Source organism: Cherax quadricarinatus, chromosome 43, assembly GCF_038502225.1.
Source record: "Cherax quadricarinatus isolate ZL_2023a chromosome 43, ASM3850222v1, whole genome shotgun sequence".
NCBI classification, from domain to species: domain Eukaryota; kingdom Metazoa; phylum Arthropoda; class Malacostraca; order Decapoda; family Parastacidae; genus Cherax; species Cherax quadricarinatus.
In genome coordinates this window covers 31,057,042-31,074,607 of record NC_091334.1, presented here as the reverse complement: position 1 = coordinate 31,074,607, position 17,566 = coordinate 31,057,042, and the positions used below count along the sequence as shown (strand labels likewise).

At 42.6% G+C, this 17,566-nt stretch overlaps 1 protein-coding gene across 1 annotated transcript in view; it reads right to left on the bottom strand.

Annotated features, from left to right (window-relative positions):
• Positions 1 to 17,315, bottom strand: part of LOC128694074 (uncharacterized peptidase C1-like protein F26E4.3) — a 164,335-nt gene extending 147,020 nt beyond the window's left edge. The window contains exon 1 of the mRNA XM_070093827.1: positions 17,111 to 17,315. Coding sequence (XP_069949928.1) covers positions 17,111 to 17,280 — 170 coding nt within the window. The 5' untranslated portion in view covers positions 17,281 to 17,315. The remainder of the gene's footprint in view (positions 1 to 17,110) is intronic.
• Positions 17,316 to 17,566: the final 251 nt, after the last annotated feature.

Here is a 17,566-nt window from a genome sequence, read left to right as displayed (position 1 = left end):
GATGGTAGCATCTTGCAACAAGGATGGTAGCATCTTGCAACAAGGGTGGTAGCATCTTGCAACAAGGGTGGTAGCATCTTGCAACAAGTGTGGTAGCATCTTGCAACAAGGATGGTAGCATCTTGCAACAAGGGTGGTAGTATCTTGCAACAAGGGTGGTAGCATCTTGCAACAAGGGTGGTAGCATCTTGCAACAAGGGTGGTAGCATCTTGCAACAAGGGTGGTAGCATCTTGCAACAAGGGTGGTAGCATCTTGCAACAAGGGTGGTAGCATCTTGCAACAAGGGTGGTAGCATCTTGCAACAAGGGTGGTAGCATCTTGCAACAGGGGTGGTAGCATCTCTTGCAACAAGGGTGGTAGCATCTTGCAACAAGGATGGTAGCATCTTGCAACAAGGGTGGTAGCATCTTGCAACAAGGGTGGTAGCATCTTGCAACAAGGGTGGTAGCATCTTGCAACAGGGGTGGTAGCATCTCTTGCAACAAGGGTGGTAGCATCTTGCAACAAGGATGGTAGCATCTTGCAACAGGGGTGGTAGCATCTCTTGCAACAAGGGTGGTAGCATCTTGCAACAAGGGTGGTAGCATCTTGCAACAGGGGTGGTAGCATCTCTTGCAACAAAGGTGGTAGCATCTTGCAACAAGGATGGTAGCATCTTGCAACAAGGATGGTAGCATCTTGCAACAAGGATGGTAGCATCTTGCAACAAGGATGGTAGCATCTTGCAACAAGGATGGTAGCATCTTGCAACAAGGATGGTAGCATCTTGCAACAAGGATGGTAGCATCTTGCAACAAGGATGGTAGCATCTTGCAACAAGGATGGTAGCATCTTGCAACAAGGATGGTAGCATAAGTCAACTCAGTAGAGGAGATACTTTTCTAAATGAAAATTATTTAAAAGGATGAAGGATAGAAGTCTGGGTAAGTGGGAAACAAAGGCACTAGAGGAAAAAATGAACAAACACTGTAAAGTTATTTTAGGAAAGCATTCACTGTTTATTTGGTGTACAAACAAAACTCAACAGTGGACAGAGACGAGGATCACATACTCAAGAAAAAAAAATGAGCTCAGTCAGATCGTATCTGCAGGAAATATAGATGTTGATGCAATAACTGAAACATAGTTTAATCTGAGAGAAATGGGACGGGGATAAATGCACTTACAGGAAAGCGGAGCAACGAAGTATGTCACTGAATATTTACACGACTGTGTCAGAAATTATATCGAAGTGGAAGACATAGACACAGAACCAGTTTGGTTGAAGTTTTTAAATGGCATGGAACACTGAACTTCGGTTTGGTTAACAGACTTCCCAACCTAGAAAGTGGTAACAGTGTCTGGAACAGGAGTATGTTATAGTATTTGGATGCCTGATTAGCTGATTATGGAATTAGGCCATTAGTTGAATCCAATCCAAGAACCTGCGATCCCATCCCTGGATAACATAGGATTTCTAACCTCTGTCTAGACAAGTGCAGTTTGTGCTCCGGGTATAGATGTATATTCGGTCTCCTGAAGGTTTCATTGGTGGACCTTCCACGTTGGCAGTAGCTCATTAATATAACTATGAATACATTCAATAGTGCTGATAATAAACTTTCTGCCTTGATCTATGGAATGTGAGAGATCAGGTAGTGTTTCAGGAATCCCACGGAATACTGTGTTAACACCTGGATTAGTCAGAAGAGTCATCATCTTGTCAGTATTGTTGTATGCGCCTGACTGAAGATTCTGGCGTGGGTAGGCTGTGAGCTGCCCATGGCTGTGGCACTGTGATGTCCATGTATAGGCTTATAGTGAAGTTATCCAAATACTACCAACTTATTCTATATTTTAAGTCTAACTTAAGTACTTATGCACGAGTCTGAATATTAACCCAGTGAAGAACCATCATCACTAAAATAGACTTACACATAAGGTTGTTGGTAATTAGGTTCACCAGACATGTATGGTAACCCTAGTATTAAGTTATAGGTCTTCCCTCTCTACACTCTCACTCTTAACGTCTTCCCCCCCCCCCCCCCACCTCACTTAGTAATGAGAAATCAGTCTTTACTCGCTTGATTTCCCACACACACAGTAAACTTCTACGAATCAAAATTCTTAAAGAATTTATATACGAAGATGTGGTTTTAGTGGAATATACAACACACAATTTAGTCTTTAGCTAAATAGAAATTTAGAGCCTAGCAACTTTCTAGAAGTACTCTAATACTGCCTTTAAGAACAGTTTGCTATATAACCAACTAGAGGAAATACCCGCTAAATTTGCTTCTGGTAAACATGGAATTTCTTAAAAAATGATCTTAGTTAATGAAAATTTTTGAGAAAATCACAGAACACTTAGTTTTAATATGACCTTGTTAAAGTCCTTGATTTTCGAACTGCAGATACCATTAGCTTAGTGATTGTTTGGGTAGTGTAAACTGCGTTAACTAAGGAATATCTTAAGTACCAGGGTAGCGGAGATGGTTGCCTGGATGACATTTTCAAAAGCATTGTATAAGTTGCCCAACAGAGAAATTATATTAAACTTAAATTACTCTTAATGGATGAACAGTAGACTATAACATCTCTTGGATTAAAAGTGAGACATATACAAGATAATCAAAAGTGAAGATAATTACGTAATTGACCAATATATTCAACTTATGACAGAAGACGAAAACGGAAAGAGACAAGCCTAAAGAAGTACTGAGATTATTATCACCAGAGATTCGTGGACCAAACCAAAGAGTTTTTCAGGTATATAAGAAGGAACAATATTAGGGCATGAGTGACCCATTCTGATGTATCTCAGGTCACAGGTATATAAGAAGGAACAATATAAGGGCATGAGTGACCCATTCTGATGTATCTCAGGTCGCAGGTATATAAGAAGGAACAATATTAGGGCATGAGTGACCCATTCTGATGTATCTCAGGTCACAGGTATATAAGAAGGAACAATATAAGGGCATGAGTGACCCATTCTGATGTATCTCAGGTCACAGGTATATAAGAAGGAACAATATAAGGGCATGAGTGACCCATTCTGATGTATCTCAGGTCACAGGTATATAAGAAGAAACAATATAAGGGCATGAGTGACCCATTCTGATGTATCTCAGGTCACAGGTATATAAGAAGGAACAATATAAGAGCATGAGTGACCCATTCTGATGTATCTCAGGTCACAGGTATATAAGAAGGAACAATATAAGGGCATGAGTGACCCATTCTGATGTATCTCAGGTCACAGGTATATAAGAAGGAACAATATAAGGGCATGAGTGACCCATTCTGATGTATCTCAGGTCACAGGTATATAAGAAGGAACAATATAAGGGCATGAGTGACCCATTCTGATGTATCTCAGGTCACAGGTATATAAGAAGGAACAATATAAGGGCATGAGTGACCCATTCTGATGTATCTCAGGTCACAGGTATATAAGAAGGAACAATATAAGGGCATGAGTGACCCATTCTGATGTATCTCAGGTCACAGGTATATAAGAAGGAACAATATAAGGGCATGAGTGACCCATTCTGATGTATCTCAGGTCACAGGTATATAAGAAGGAACAATATAAGGGCATGAGTGACCCATTCTGATGTATCTCAGGTCACAGGTATATAAGAAGGAACAATATAAGGGCATGAGTGACCCATTCTGATGTATCTCAGGTCACAGGTATATAAGAAGGAACAATATAAGGGCATGAGTGACCCATTCTGATGTATCTCAGGTCACAGGTATATAAGAAGGAACAATATAAGGGCATGAGTGACCCATTCTGATGTATCTCAGGTCACAGGTATATAAGAAGGAACAATATAAGGGCATGAGTGACCCATTCTGACGTATCTCAGGTCACAGGTATATAGGAAGGAACAATATAAGGGCATGAGTGACCCATTCTGATGTATCTCAGGTCACAGGTATATAAGAAGGAACAATATAAGGGCATGAGTGACCCATTCTGATGTATCTCAGGTCACAGGTATATAAGAAGGAACAATATAAGGGCATGAGTGACCCATTCTGATGTATCTCAGGTCACAGGTATATAAGAAGGAACAATATAAGGGCATGAGTGACCCATTCTGATGTATATCAGGTCACAGGTATATAAGAAGGAACAATATAAGGGCATGAGTGACCCATTCTGATGTATATCAGGTCACAGGTATATAAGAAGGAACAATATAAGGGCATGAGTGACTCATTCTGATGTATCTCAGGTCACAGGTATATAAGAAGGAACAATATAAGGGCATGAGTGACCCATTCTGATGTATCTCAGGTCACAGGTATATAAGAAGGAACAATATAAGGGCATGAGTGACCCATTCTGATGTATCTCAGGTCACAGGTACATAAGAAGGAACAATATTAGGGGCATGAGTGACCCATTCGGATGTATCTCAGGTCACTTTACTGACCTGACAAAGAAATAAGAACTATTTTTAGTGCTTGTTTTCTTTTTGCTTTTTGTTTTTTAGGCAAAAAAGATGTAAAAGGAATCCGAGACATCAGTAATTATATTAGTCAAGTCAAAAATAAATTATACAGATAATTTATAATCAAATAATTGATGAGGCTTGACATGTCAATGGTTGTGAAGGAATGTTAGAGGAAACTTAGCAACCAATAAGTAATCTCTTCAGTATGTCACTAAAAGAGGAAGATTGACCATTACCTTCATATTATATCAGGGGTTCCGCACCCCCAGGGGGTGCTCGCACTCCCTGGGGGTGCGAGACATCATTCCAGGGAGTGCGAGAAGCGTCCATCACTTGATGATGGAGAGCTGAAAGATCTTATAGATCTGCATTCCAATCGTGCTCTTGAAATGCAATTTGAGAGTAAAACTTTGGAAGAGTATTGGTTGTTAGGTAAGACACATATGCAACAGTTAGGTATCTTTATTGTGAAACGTTTCGCCTACACAGTAGGCTTCTTCAGTCAAGTACAGAAAAGTTGACTGAAGAAGCCTACTGTGTAAGCGAAACGTTTCACAATAAAGATACCTAACTGTTGCATATGTGTCTTACCTAACAACCTGTCGGTATTTTATACCATTTTAATGTTCAAGAGTATTGGTGCTCGGCTGTGGTTCTATTTCCAAGAATTTTTGACACTGCACTAACTGTGCTCATTCCATTTGCGACAACTTATGTGAATCACGATTCAGTACTATTTTGTCAATTAAGACAAAATCTAGAAATCGTTTGAATGCACAGGCAGACATGCGTATTGCTATCACCAACAGTTCAACGTTTTGAAAAACTCACAAGCAAGAAACAGGAACAAATAAGTCATTGAATTAAAATGGATTCGCAAATTTTTTGGAATTCAGCCTTTTGATTTTATTAACTTGTACATATTTACAGAAAGTAACTATTTTTTGTATGGTATATTCAAATGTTAATCGGAGACATCCATTCTTGTCCATATGTTTGATTTTTTATATATTAAAAAAATAAAATTCCTCTCTGAAGGTTTAAAAGCTAGTTCTTGATTTGACTTTTTTGTATATATTTCAAGCAAGTTATTATTTTTGTAAGGTGTATTCAAATATCATTCTGTGATATGTTTCTTTTCTGTAAGTCTGATTTTTGTTCACATATTATATTAGAAAGTAAAATAAATAGTATCTTCTTTTCATAAAATTTAGTATGACTCCACATTCTTTATCCTTGAACAAAGTTTAAATTGTAGGAGGGTGAGGTTAGAGCAAAAATTTTATAGGGGAGCGGGAGTAAGAAAATGTTGGGACCCACTGGGTTATATACTTGTAAACTTAACCTCAGTTGAGGGAAACTGATGACATGAGTAACTGAAGAGGTAATTCTAAGTCACCTTGAATAATTTGATCATTGAATACCAACACGGGTGTTCTAAAGGGAATTAGTTTCTTGCGAATTATATTTAAGTGTTGAATATATGAGGGGAATCAGGAGAGGCATTCACAAGTTATAATAAGCAGACTAATATCTAAATATCGTCAATAAAAATGGTAAATTACTACATATCTAAACTAATTAAGATCTTACCGAGAGACCATAAAGACCAATATCCTATAATACACAAGCACACTAACAACCTTGGTCACTCAGATGTTACATTAACTAACAAACAACATAGAAGGATTGAAACTAATCTGGTGCAACATTCAAAATTTTTTGTATTAAAAGTAGTAATTTAGTTTATACAATATTGCAAAAGGGAAACCAAGTCATAAACTAAACAAGCCAAAATTAGTCCAAAATTTTGCCGTAAGTAAGACTGACCAACTTTAAAGAAAGCAAGAAATTAAGTAATTATGTTACTAAATTTCATAAAAACTTAGTGTACATAACATACAAATATTTAAGAAAGGTCTTAAGGGCACACACATGTATTTCACAGAAACAATTTGCATTAGTAAAATTAATACAAGACGACTTACAAGACCTAACATTAAAATATTTTTTCCTGTGAGGAAAATACATCAACAATAAAAGTTTAATATTGACCAGAAGAAGTATTTCTCAGTTTTTTGGGAAGAATCCAATAAAATTTGTGCCTACTCAGCCTAAACTCATGAAACATTTCATCCACTGCATACGAGTCATCAACGAGCTACACCCGTTGATGTCATAAAGCATCTGAGAAATGGGAGATATTCAAACAAGATCAAGAAAAGTGAAGATAAGTTCAGTTCCTTGGATCAAAAGTTCCTCAGCAGCATCAATGCAAAAATAACGATTTTTCACTGACGGTGACAAAATGGCATCTACACATTATATGAACAATATTAACCTTGTTTTAGGTAGGACACACCAGAGTTGAAATTTTGCAGCCGATCAGAGGTATCTGTCTCTACCTATCACACACAAAATTTTGGAATGGCTTATGTAACATTATATATGTGACACACATGTATGTAAACATTCCCGTGAATCTTGTGTAAGAAACATCACAGAAAAATTGAAGATTGTCCTTTGTAAAACACAAACGAAAATGTTTATTAAATGTTTCGCAAAATAGGATTCGCATTTTGGGGACAAAATATTATTTTCCAGAAATGTTCTGCGTAACAAAAAACTTTCTATACAATATGTCATCGGTGTCAACTGGATCTATACACGTTGTACACGAACTTGTAGATATAAAAAAACACGATTTTTTTTTTTTCAGGTTTACTTCGTAATTTATATTATGTTTATAGACATCTACAGTTTGCAAGGAAAAAATATTTGAATTTAAATATTTTAAATAATTTGATAAATGTGACAAAATAAATTGGAAAAGTGGCATCCAAAGAGCCGAAAATTAATTAAAAAATACTTCCGACTAGGATACACCAGTATTTAGAGATTAAAGGTAATCTAGTTATTACATGGAGGAACAGTTTGCTTAATGAAAGTTGTAAATTGAAATTTACACAACCCAGAGTGACAAGTTATGTTTGTTGATAACAGGGAAAGAGATTCTGCAGTAACTCATCTGATTCCAAATATTTCAGTAAAATTTCAGACTTGCACCTCATACTAAAATTCTGGAGAATGATCCTTCTTATAGAATGTATCTTCAGCAATATTCTGAAGACAATCTGAAGAAACATTCTTTAAATACTGAATAAAAACGAATATCACATTTCTCCAGTAACATTGACACACTGGAACTTATACAAGCCAATATCTGAGTGATGTTTGTGGTCAGGAAACCTGAGTTAGTGGGAAAAATTTGACACTGACGAGATGAGTTATTCTCCAGTTACGACAGTCTAATGATTCCAAGTTATTTTTCCAATAGTTAACTTCATCAGGAAATTTACCTACATACATATGAAACATCATAGGTACAATACTGACCCTAAGATGAATCAGTCATTAAATAATGAAACCTTTCAGAGGTAAACAAAGGGTTAACATGATTTGGAGATAATACAAATTTAACATTATTTTACATCAAATGGCCACATAAACACCGACACTTGAGAGGTCGTCGATATTTTGGTACATCACTGATGAATTCTGAAGTTATAAGAGTGATTATAATAGGATGGGAATGGATCCAAGAACTCTGGTTATAAGGCACCAGATTATGATAATAGTTCCAAGAATTTGCTCCTCCTTACCGCATATAAATGTTGAAAATTTGAAGTAGATTGGATGAGACGTTCTCTAGTAATTAACGAAATAAAATCGAAAAGTTGGAGGAAGAGGAGAGAAAAAAATCAGGTAATTACTCAAATATTCACCTTCAGGGTGACATAATAATGAAAGTTTTTTCTTCCAAGGTTTCCACGTAAAAATTTAAGAAAGCCACTTCTGCTCGGATTCAAACTTTCATTGAAGGTATATATATTACGTAGAGGTAGGCTCCGATTGTTAATAGTGTGTATGTGTATTTTATATGTCGTTATCATGTCTCCTCTATCCCTCCTGTCCTCCAGTGTCGTCAGGTTGATTTCCCTTAACCTCTCCACGTGTGTGTGTGTGTGTGTGTGTGTGTGTGTGTGTGTGTGTGTGTGTGTGTGTGTGTGTGTGTGTGTGTGTGTGTGTGTGTGTGTGTGTGTGTGTGTGTGTGTGTGTGTGTGTGTACTCACCTAGTTGAGGTTGCAGGGGTCGAGTCCAAGCTCCTGGCCCCGCCTCTTCACTGGTCGCTACTAGGTCACTCTCCCTGAGCCATGAGCTTTATCGTACCTCTGCTTAAAGCTATGTATGGATCCTGCCTCCTGTGTGTGTGTGTGTGTGTGTGTGTGTGTGTGTGTGTACTCACCTAGTTGAGGTTACAGGGGTCGAGTCCAAGCTCCTGGCCCCGCCTCTTCACTGGTCGCTACTAGGTCACTCTCACTGAACCATGAGCTTTATCGTACCTCTGCTTAAAGCTATGTATGGATCCTGCCTCCACCACATCGCTTCCCAAACTATTCCCCTTCCTGACTACTCTGTGGCTGAAGAAATACTTCCTAACATCCCCGTGATTCATCTGTGTCTTCAACTTCCAACTGTGTCCCCTTGTTGCTGTGTCCCATCTCTGGAACATTATGTCTTTGTCTACCTTGTCAATTCCTCTCAGTATTTTGTATGTCGTTATCATGTCCTCCCCTATCTCTCCTGTCCTCCAGTGTCGTCAGGTCGATTTCCCTTAACCTCTCCTCGTAGGACATACCCCTTAGCTCTGGGACTAGTCCTGTTGCAAACCCTTGCACTTTCTCTAGTTTCTTTACTTGCTTGGCTAGGTGTGGGTTCCAAACTGGTGCCGCATACTCCAGTATGGGCCAAATGTACACGGTGTGTGTGTGCGTGTGTACTCACCTAATTGTGGTTGCAGGGGTCGAGACTCAGCTCCTGGCCCCTCAACTCAGCTCCTGTGTGTGTGTGTGTGTGTGTGTATCCACCTAGTTGTACTCATCTAGTTGTAGTTGCAGGGGGTCGATTCATAGCTTCTGAACCCACCTCTTCACTGCTAGCTACTTGGTCCACTATCTCCTACTCCAAGAGTTTTATCGAATGTCTTCTTAAAGCTATGTATGGTTCCTACGCCCACTACATCACTCTCTGGATTGTTCCGCTTCCAGACAACTCTGTGACAAGAAGTACTTCCTAACATTCCTTTGAATCATCTGAGTTTTCAACTTCCATCTGTGGCCCCATGTTGCTGCGTCCCATCTCTGAAACATTCTGTCGCTATCCACCTTGTCAAATCCTCTCAGTATTTTATACTATGTCAGTATCATGTTTTCCCTATCCCTCCTGTCCTCCAGTGTCGTCAGCTTGATTTCCCTTAACATCTACTCGTATAGCATACCCCTTAACTCTGAGACTAGTCTTGTTGCAATCCTTTGCACTTTCTCTAATTTCTTGATGTTCTTGACCAGGTGTGGGTTCCATACTGGTGCTGCATACTCCAATATGGGCCTGACGTACACAATGTATAATGTCTTGAATGCTCCTTATTTAGATGTCGAAATGCTATTCTTAGGTTTGCCAGGCGCCCATATGACGCAGCAGTTATTTGGTTAATGTGTGCCTCAGTAGATGTGCTCGGTATGATGGTCACCCTAAGATCCTTTTCCTGCAGTGAAGTTTGCAACCTTTGACCTCCTAGGCTGTACTCAGTCTGCAGTCTTCTTTGTTCTTCCCCAAACTTCACGATTTTGCACTTGCTGGGGTTAAACTCCAGGAACCATTTATCAGACCAGGTTTGCAGCCTATCCAGGTCCCCTTTTAGGCTTACCTAATCCTCGTCCACTTGTATTCTTCTCATTAGCTTCGCATTATCTGTGAAAAGGGACACCACTGAATCAGTCCCTTCCGTCGTGTCATTTATATATACTAGAAACACCCCCCGACTTTGGACTGACCATTGCGGAACCCCACTCAACACATTTCACCCACTATGATACCTTGCCATGTACCAACAACCTTCGTTTCCTTCCTGTCACGTATTCCCTGATGCATTGCAATACTTTCCCTGCTATTTCTGCTTGTTATTCTAGCTTTTCAACCAGCCTTTTGCGTTTTATTGTATCAAATGCCTTCTTACAGTCCAAGAAGATGCAGTCTACCCATCCATCTCTCTCCTGTCTTAGTTTTATTTCCTTCCCAGAAGCCGTGCTGGTTGTCATGAACCCGTTCCTTTCTAGGTGATCCAGCACTCTTCTGATGATCTTCTCCAAAACCTCACATAATATGCATGTCAGCGACACAGGTCTGTAGTTTAGTGGTGCCTGGCTGTCTTTTTTCTTAAATATTGGGACTATGTTTGTTGTCTTCCACTCCTCAGGCAGTTGTACTGTTTCAGTAGAATTATTGAAGATTATTGTTAGTGCGGGAGGGAAGAAGAGAGATTGGTGGAATGATGAGAAAGAGAGTAGTAAGAAAAGTTAGCATATGGAAGGTTTTTACAAAGAAGGAGTGATGGAAGTAGGGAAGAGTATATTGAGAGAAAAGGAGAGGTTAAGAGAACCGTGAAGGAACGTAAAAGGAGAGCAAATTAGAGAGTGGGAGAGATGCTATCAACAAATTTTGCTGAGAATAAGAAAAAGTTTTGGAGTGAGATTAATAAATTAAGAAAGCCTAAGGAACGAATTACTTTGACAGTTAAAAATAAGAGAAGAGAGTTATTAGATAAAGAGTTTGAAGTAGAGGGAAAATTGAGAGAATATTTTGAGGAACTGTTAAATGTTGATGAAGATAGAGAAGCTGTGATTTTGTGCATTTGGCAGGGAGGTGTAATATCTTGTTTGTGTGAGAAGAACAGTTGTGAGTGTGTGGGGAGGTGCATGAGGCAGTGTGTGGGGAGGTGCATGAGTCAGTGTGTGGGGAGGTGCATGAGGCAGTGTGTGGGGAGGTGCATGAGTCAGTGTGTGGGGAGGTGCATGAGGCAGTGTGTGGGGAGGTGCATGAGTGAGTGTGTGGGGAGGTGCATGAGGCAGTGTGTGGGGACGTGCATGAGGCAGTGTGTGGGGAGGTGCATGAGGCAGTGTGTGGGGAGGTGCGTGAGTCAGTGTGTGGGGAGGTGCATGAGTCAGTGTGTGGGGAGGTGCATGAGTCAGTGTGTGGGGAGGTGCATGAGTCAGTGTGTGGGGAGGTGCATGAGTCAGTGTGTGGGGAGGTGCATGAGTCAGTGTGTGGGGAGGTGCATGAGTCAGTGTGTGGGGGAGGTGCATGAGTCAGTGTGTGGGGAGGTGCATGAGTCAGTGTGTGGGGACGTGCATGAGGCAGTGTGTGGGGAGTTGCATGAGTCAGTGTGTGGGGACGTGCATGAGGCAGTGTGTGGGGAGGTGCATGAGGCAGTGTGTGGGGAGGTGCGTGAGTCAGTGTGTGGGGAGGTGCATGAGTCAGTGTGTGGGGAGGTGCATGAGTCAGTGTGAGGGGAGGTGCATGAGTCAGTGTGTGGGGAGGTGCATGAGTCAGTGTGTGGGGAGGTGCATGAGTCAGTGTGTGGGGACGTGCATGAGGCAGTGTGTGGGGAGGTGCATGAGTCAGTGTGTGGGGACGTGCATGAGGCAGTGTGTGGGGAGGTGCATGAGGCAGTGTGTGGGGAGGTGCGTGAGTCAGTGTGTGGGGAGGTGCATGAGTCAGTGTGTGGGGAGGTGCATGAGTCAGTGTGAGGGGAGGTGCATGAGTCAGTGTGTGGGGAGGTGCATGAGTCAGTGTGTGGGGAGGTGCATGAGTCAGTGTGTGGGGAGGTGCATGAGTCAGTGTGTGGGGAGGTGCATGAGGCAGTGTGTGGGGAGGTGCATGAGTCAGTGTGTGGGGAGGTGCATGAGTCAGTGTGTGGGGAGGTGCATGAGTCAGTGTGTGGGGAGGTGCATGAGTCAGTGTGTGGGGAGGTGCATGAGTCAGTGTGTGGGGAGGTGTATGAGTCAGTGTGTGGGGAGGTGCATGAGTCAGTGTGTGGGGAGGTGCATGAGTGTGTGGGGAGGTGCATGAGTGAGTGTGTGGGGAGGTACATGAGTCAGTGTGTTGGGAGGTGCATGAGTCAGTGTGTGGGGAGGTGCATGAGTGAGTGTGTGGGGAGGTGCATGAGTGAATGTGTGGGGAGGTGCATGAGTCAGTGTGTGGGGGAGGTGCATGAGTCAGTGTGTGGGGAGGTGCATGAGTGAGTGTGTGGGGAGGTGCATGAGTCAGTGTGTGGGGAGGTGCATGAGTCAGTGTGTGGGGAGGTGCGTGAGTGTGTGGGGAGATGCATGAGTGAATGTGTGGGGAGATGCATGAGTGAGTGTGTGGGGAGGTGCATGAGTGAGTGTGTGGGGAGGTGCATGAGTGAGTGTGTGGGGAGGTTCTTGAGTGAGTGTGTGGGGAGGTGCATGAGTGAGTGTGTGGGGAGGTGCATGAGTCAGTGTGTGGGGAGGTGCATGAGTCAGTGTGTGGGGAGGTGCATGAGTCAGTGTGTGGGGAGGTGCATGAGTCAGTGTGTGGGGAGGTGCATGAGTCAATGTGTGGGGAGGTGCATGAGTGAGTGTGTGGGGAGGTGCATGAGTGAGTGTGTGGGGAGGTGCATGAGTCAGTGTGTGGGGAGGTGCATGAGTCAGTGTGTGGGGAGGTGCATGAGTCAGTGTGTGGGGAGGTGCATGAGTCAGTGTGTGGGGGAGGTGCATGAGTCAGTGTGTGGGGGAGGTGCATGAGTCAGTGTGTGGGGGAGGTGCATAAGTCAGTGTGTGGGGGAGGTGCATGAGTCAGTGTGTGGGGAGGTGCATGAGTCAGTGTGTGGGGGAGGTGCATGAGTCAGTGTGTGGGGGAGGTGCATGAGTCAGTGTGTGGGGAGGTGCATGAGTCAGTGTGTGGGGAGGTGCATGAGTGAGTGTGTGGGGAGATGCATGAGTGAATGTGTGGGGAGATGCATGAGTGAGTGTGTGGGGAGGTGCATGAGTGAGTGTGTGGGGAGGTGCATGAGTGAGTGTGTGGGGAGGTGCATGAGTGAGTGTGTGGGGAGGTGCATGAGTGAGTGTGTGGGGAGGTGCATGAGTGAGTGTGTGGGGAGGTGCATGAGTCAGTGTGTGGGGAGGTGCATGAGTCAGTGTGTGGGGAGGTGCATGAGTCAGTGTGTGGGGAGGTGCATGAGTCAATGTGTGGGGAGGTGCATGAGTGAGTGTGTGGGGAGGTGCATGAGTGAGTGTGTGGGGAGGTGCATGAGTCAGTGTGTGGGGAGGTGCATGAGTCAGTGTGTGGGGAGGTGCATGAGTCAGTGTGTGGGGAGGTGCATGAGTCAGTGTGTGGGGGAGGTGCATGAGTCAGTGTGTGGGGGAGGTGCATGAGTCAGTGTGTGGGGGAGGTGCATAAGTCAGTGTGTGGGGGAGGTGCATGAGTCAGTGTGTGGGGAGGTGCATGAGTCAGTGTGTGGGGGAGGTGCATGAGTCAGTGTGTGGGGGAGGTGCATGAGTCAGTGTGTGGGGGAGGTGCATGAGTCAGTGTGTGGGGAGGTGCATGAGGCAGTGTGTGGGGAGGTGCATGAGTCAGTGTGTGGGGAGGTGCATGAGGCAGTGTGTGGGGAGGTGCATGAGTCAGTGTGTGGGGAGGTGCATGAGTCAGTGTGTGGGGAGGTGCATGAGTCAGTGTGTGGGGAGGTGCATGAGTCAGTGTGTGGGGAGGTGCATGAGTCAGTGTGTGGGGGAGGTGCATGAGGCAGTGTGTGGGGAGGTGCATGAGTCAGTGTGTGGGGGAGGTGCATGAGTCAGTGGGTAGAATGAAAGGGAGTAAAGCAGCTGAGACTGATGGGATACAAATATTAAAAGCAAGTAGCATATATTTTTGGAATGGTTGGTGATTTTATATAATATATGTTTGGAAAAGGAGAAGGTACCTATGGATTCGCAGAGAGTGTGTATAGTTCCTTTGTATAAATGCAGAAGGGACAAAAGAGAGTGCAGAAATTATAGGGGAATCAGTCTGTTGAGTATACCTGGCAAAGTGTATGGTAGAGTTATTATTGAAGGAATTGAGAGTTAGAAGTAGAGTAGGTTAGCAGATGAACAAGGAGGATTTGGGAAGGGTAGGAGGTGTGTAGACCAAGTGTTTACAGTGAAACATATATCTGAACAGTATTTAGAAAATGATAAAGGGGTTTTTGTGGCATTTAAGGATTTGGAAAAGGCGTATGGCAGAGTGGATAGGGGGGCAATGTGGTACATGTTGAAAATGTATGGAATAGGAGGTAGGTCATTGAAAGCAATGAAAAGTTTTTTTCGAGGATAGTGAGACTCCGATTAGAGTATGTAAGAGAGAGGGAAATTATTTCCCATTAAAAGGATGTGTGATGCCGCCATGGTTGTTCAATATATTTATAGATGGAGTTGTGAGATAAGTGAATGCTTGGGTGTTGGCAAGAGGTGTGGGGTTAAAAGATGAAGAATCTAACACAAAGTAGGAGTTGTCACAGTTGTTTTTTGCTGATGACACTATGCTTCTGGGAGATTCTGAAGAGAAGTTGCAGAGATTGGTGGATGAGTTTGGTAGGGTATGTAAAAGAAGAAAATTAAAAGTGAATATAAGAAAGACTAGGGTGATGAGGATTACAAAAAAATTAGGTAATGAAAGACTGAATATCAGATTGGATGGAGAGAGTATGGAGGAGGTGAATGTATTCAAATATTTAGGAGTGCACATGTCAGCAGATGGGTCTGTGAAAGATGAGGTGAATCATAGAATTGATGAGGGGGGGGAAAAAGGAAGTGTAACACTGACGAGTGTGTGGAGACAAAAAACGTTATCCATGGAAGCAAGTAGGGAAATTTATGAGAGTATAGTGGTATCAATATCATTACATGTGTGTGAGCCATGGATGGTGAATGTTGTAACAAGAAGGCTGGAGGCAGATAAGTTGTCATGTCTGAGGACAATGTGTGGTGTAAATATAATGCAGAGAATCTGTAGCTTGGAAAATTAGAAGGAGATGCAGTGTTTTTAAAAGTATTATACAGAGTTCAGAGAAAGGGATGTTGAGGTGGTTCTGACATTTAGAAAGGATGAAATAAAATGTTAAGACTTTGAGGGCATATAAATCTGTAGTGGAGGGAAGGCAGCGTAGGGTCATCCTGGTAAAAGTTGGAGAGATGGGTAAAGGAGATTTTGTGTGTGAGGGGCTTGGACTTTCAGCAAGCGTGCATAAGCGTGTTAGACAAGAGCCAGTGGAAACGATTTTTTTTTTTATCACTTAATGTTCTTTTAGAGCGTGAGCAAAGTAACATTTATGAAATGATTCAAGGCCAACCACTTCGAGGTATTTATTTCACCTCGCAGTTTCTTCACCTCCTCTGTTGTGTGCTGTGAGTCCAGTACTTGATGTGCACGCTACTCCCTCGGTTTGCTGAAAGCTTCTCTGCCTCCACTGTGAATACCTCCTTGAATCTTGAGCTGAGCTCCTCACATAGTTCCTGGTCGGTCTCTGTGAGCTTCCCTCTTCTCCTCATCCTGATCACCTGGTCTTTGGCTGTTGTTTTTCTCCTGAAGTGGCTGAATAACAACTTTGGGCCAGATTTAGCTCTTGATGCTACATCATTCTCATATTACCATTGGGTCTCTCTCCTTATCCATTCAAATTCATTTCTGGCTCAATGGTGTGTGTGTGTGTGTGTGTGTGTGTGTGTGTGTGTGTGTGTGTGTGTGTGTGTGTGTGTGTGTGTGTGTGTGTGTGTGTGTGTATGTGTGTGTGTGTGCATGTGTGTGTGTGTTTGTGTGTGTGTGTGTGTTTGTGAGTACTCACTTATGAGGCCAGATCACAGACCGGGCCGCAGGGGCGTTGACCCCCGAAACCCTCTCCAGGTATCTCTAGGTATTTGTGGTTGCAGGGGATCGAGTCACAGTTCCTGGCCCCGCCTCTTCGCTGGTCGCTACTAGGTACATTTTCTCCCAGCTCTAAGAGTTTTATCTGGCATCTTCTTAAAACTAAGTTTGCATTCTTCCTCCGCTACATCATTCTCCAGAATGTTCCACTTCCCACCAACTCTATAACTGAAGAAATACTTCCTAACATCCCGGTGACTCATCAAAGTTTTCAACTTTCAGTTGTGACCCCCTTTTGCGTTGTCTCATCTCTAAAACCTTCTGTCCCTGTCTAACTTCTCAGTTCCTCTCAGTATTTTATACGTCGTTATTATGTCAACCCTATTCTTCCTGTCGTCCTGTGCTGTCAGATTAATTTCAATTAACCTCTCCTCACAGGACATTCCCTTCAGCTGTAGGACTAGTCTTGTTGCAAACCTTCCACGTTGGTTCTGCGCACCCGTAATGGTCGTATTGTGTCTTCAGTGATTCCTTACTTAGGCGTCGAAACGCTATTGTTAGGTTGCCGGCCATATGCTCCAGCAGTTATTTGGTTGATATGCTCCTTAAGGATGTTAGATATGATAGTACATGATACTGTTTCTTGAGTCAGATTTACAGCCTTTGATCCCCTAGCGTGTACTCCATCTGTGATCTTCTTTGACATTCCCCAGGTTAGAGAAAGAAGAAACAATTATATATTGCACATACTGGATGATAACTTCATAGAAAAACTCAAACAGAAATATGCAGAACAGAATCATGTCAGTCAATCAGCTGAAGGATGAAAGTGGATCCAAGAACTAGGACACAACACTCCAAAAAATCGGCAGTTAAATAAACTAACCACTTCCACATTACCTTGCTCTGCAGTAATCACCCTTGAGATCAGAGTAACTTCCAAACTGGGCTGTTACCACAGGAATCACAACTACAGCCGTTACAGCCATCAGCCCAACCCTCACTAGCAGTGACTGTGTATGTAGTGTTGGTCTTCTTGCTCTTGACTTCTTAAGGAGACTGTATGTCATGTTTATCAAGGTTGTCAGTGATTCCTCAGCAAAAGTGAGTCTGTGGGAAAAGAAAACATTAATAATAATATTATGTATTTCTTTAAGTACATAATACAGCTCACACAGATCTAGCTGATATCAGTGACATACTTTGTTACGCAGAACATTTCGGATAAATTAGGTTAAATTTGGCCCTAGGATGCGATCCACACCAGTTTGCCAACCCCCAGGTACCTATTTACTGCTAAGTGAACATGGACAGCAGGTGTATTAAGGAAACTTCCAATGTTTCCACCCGTACCGG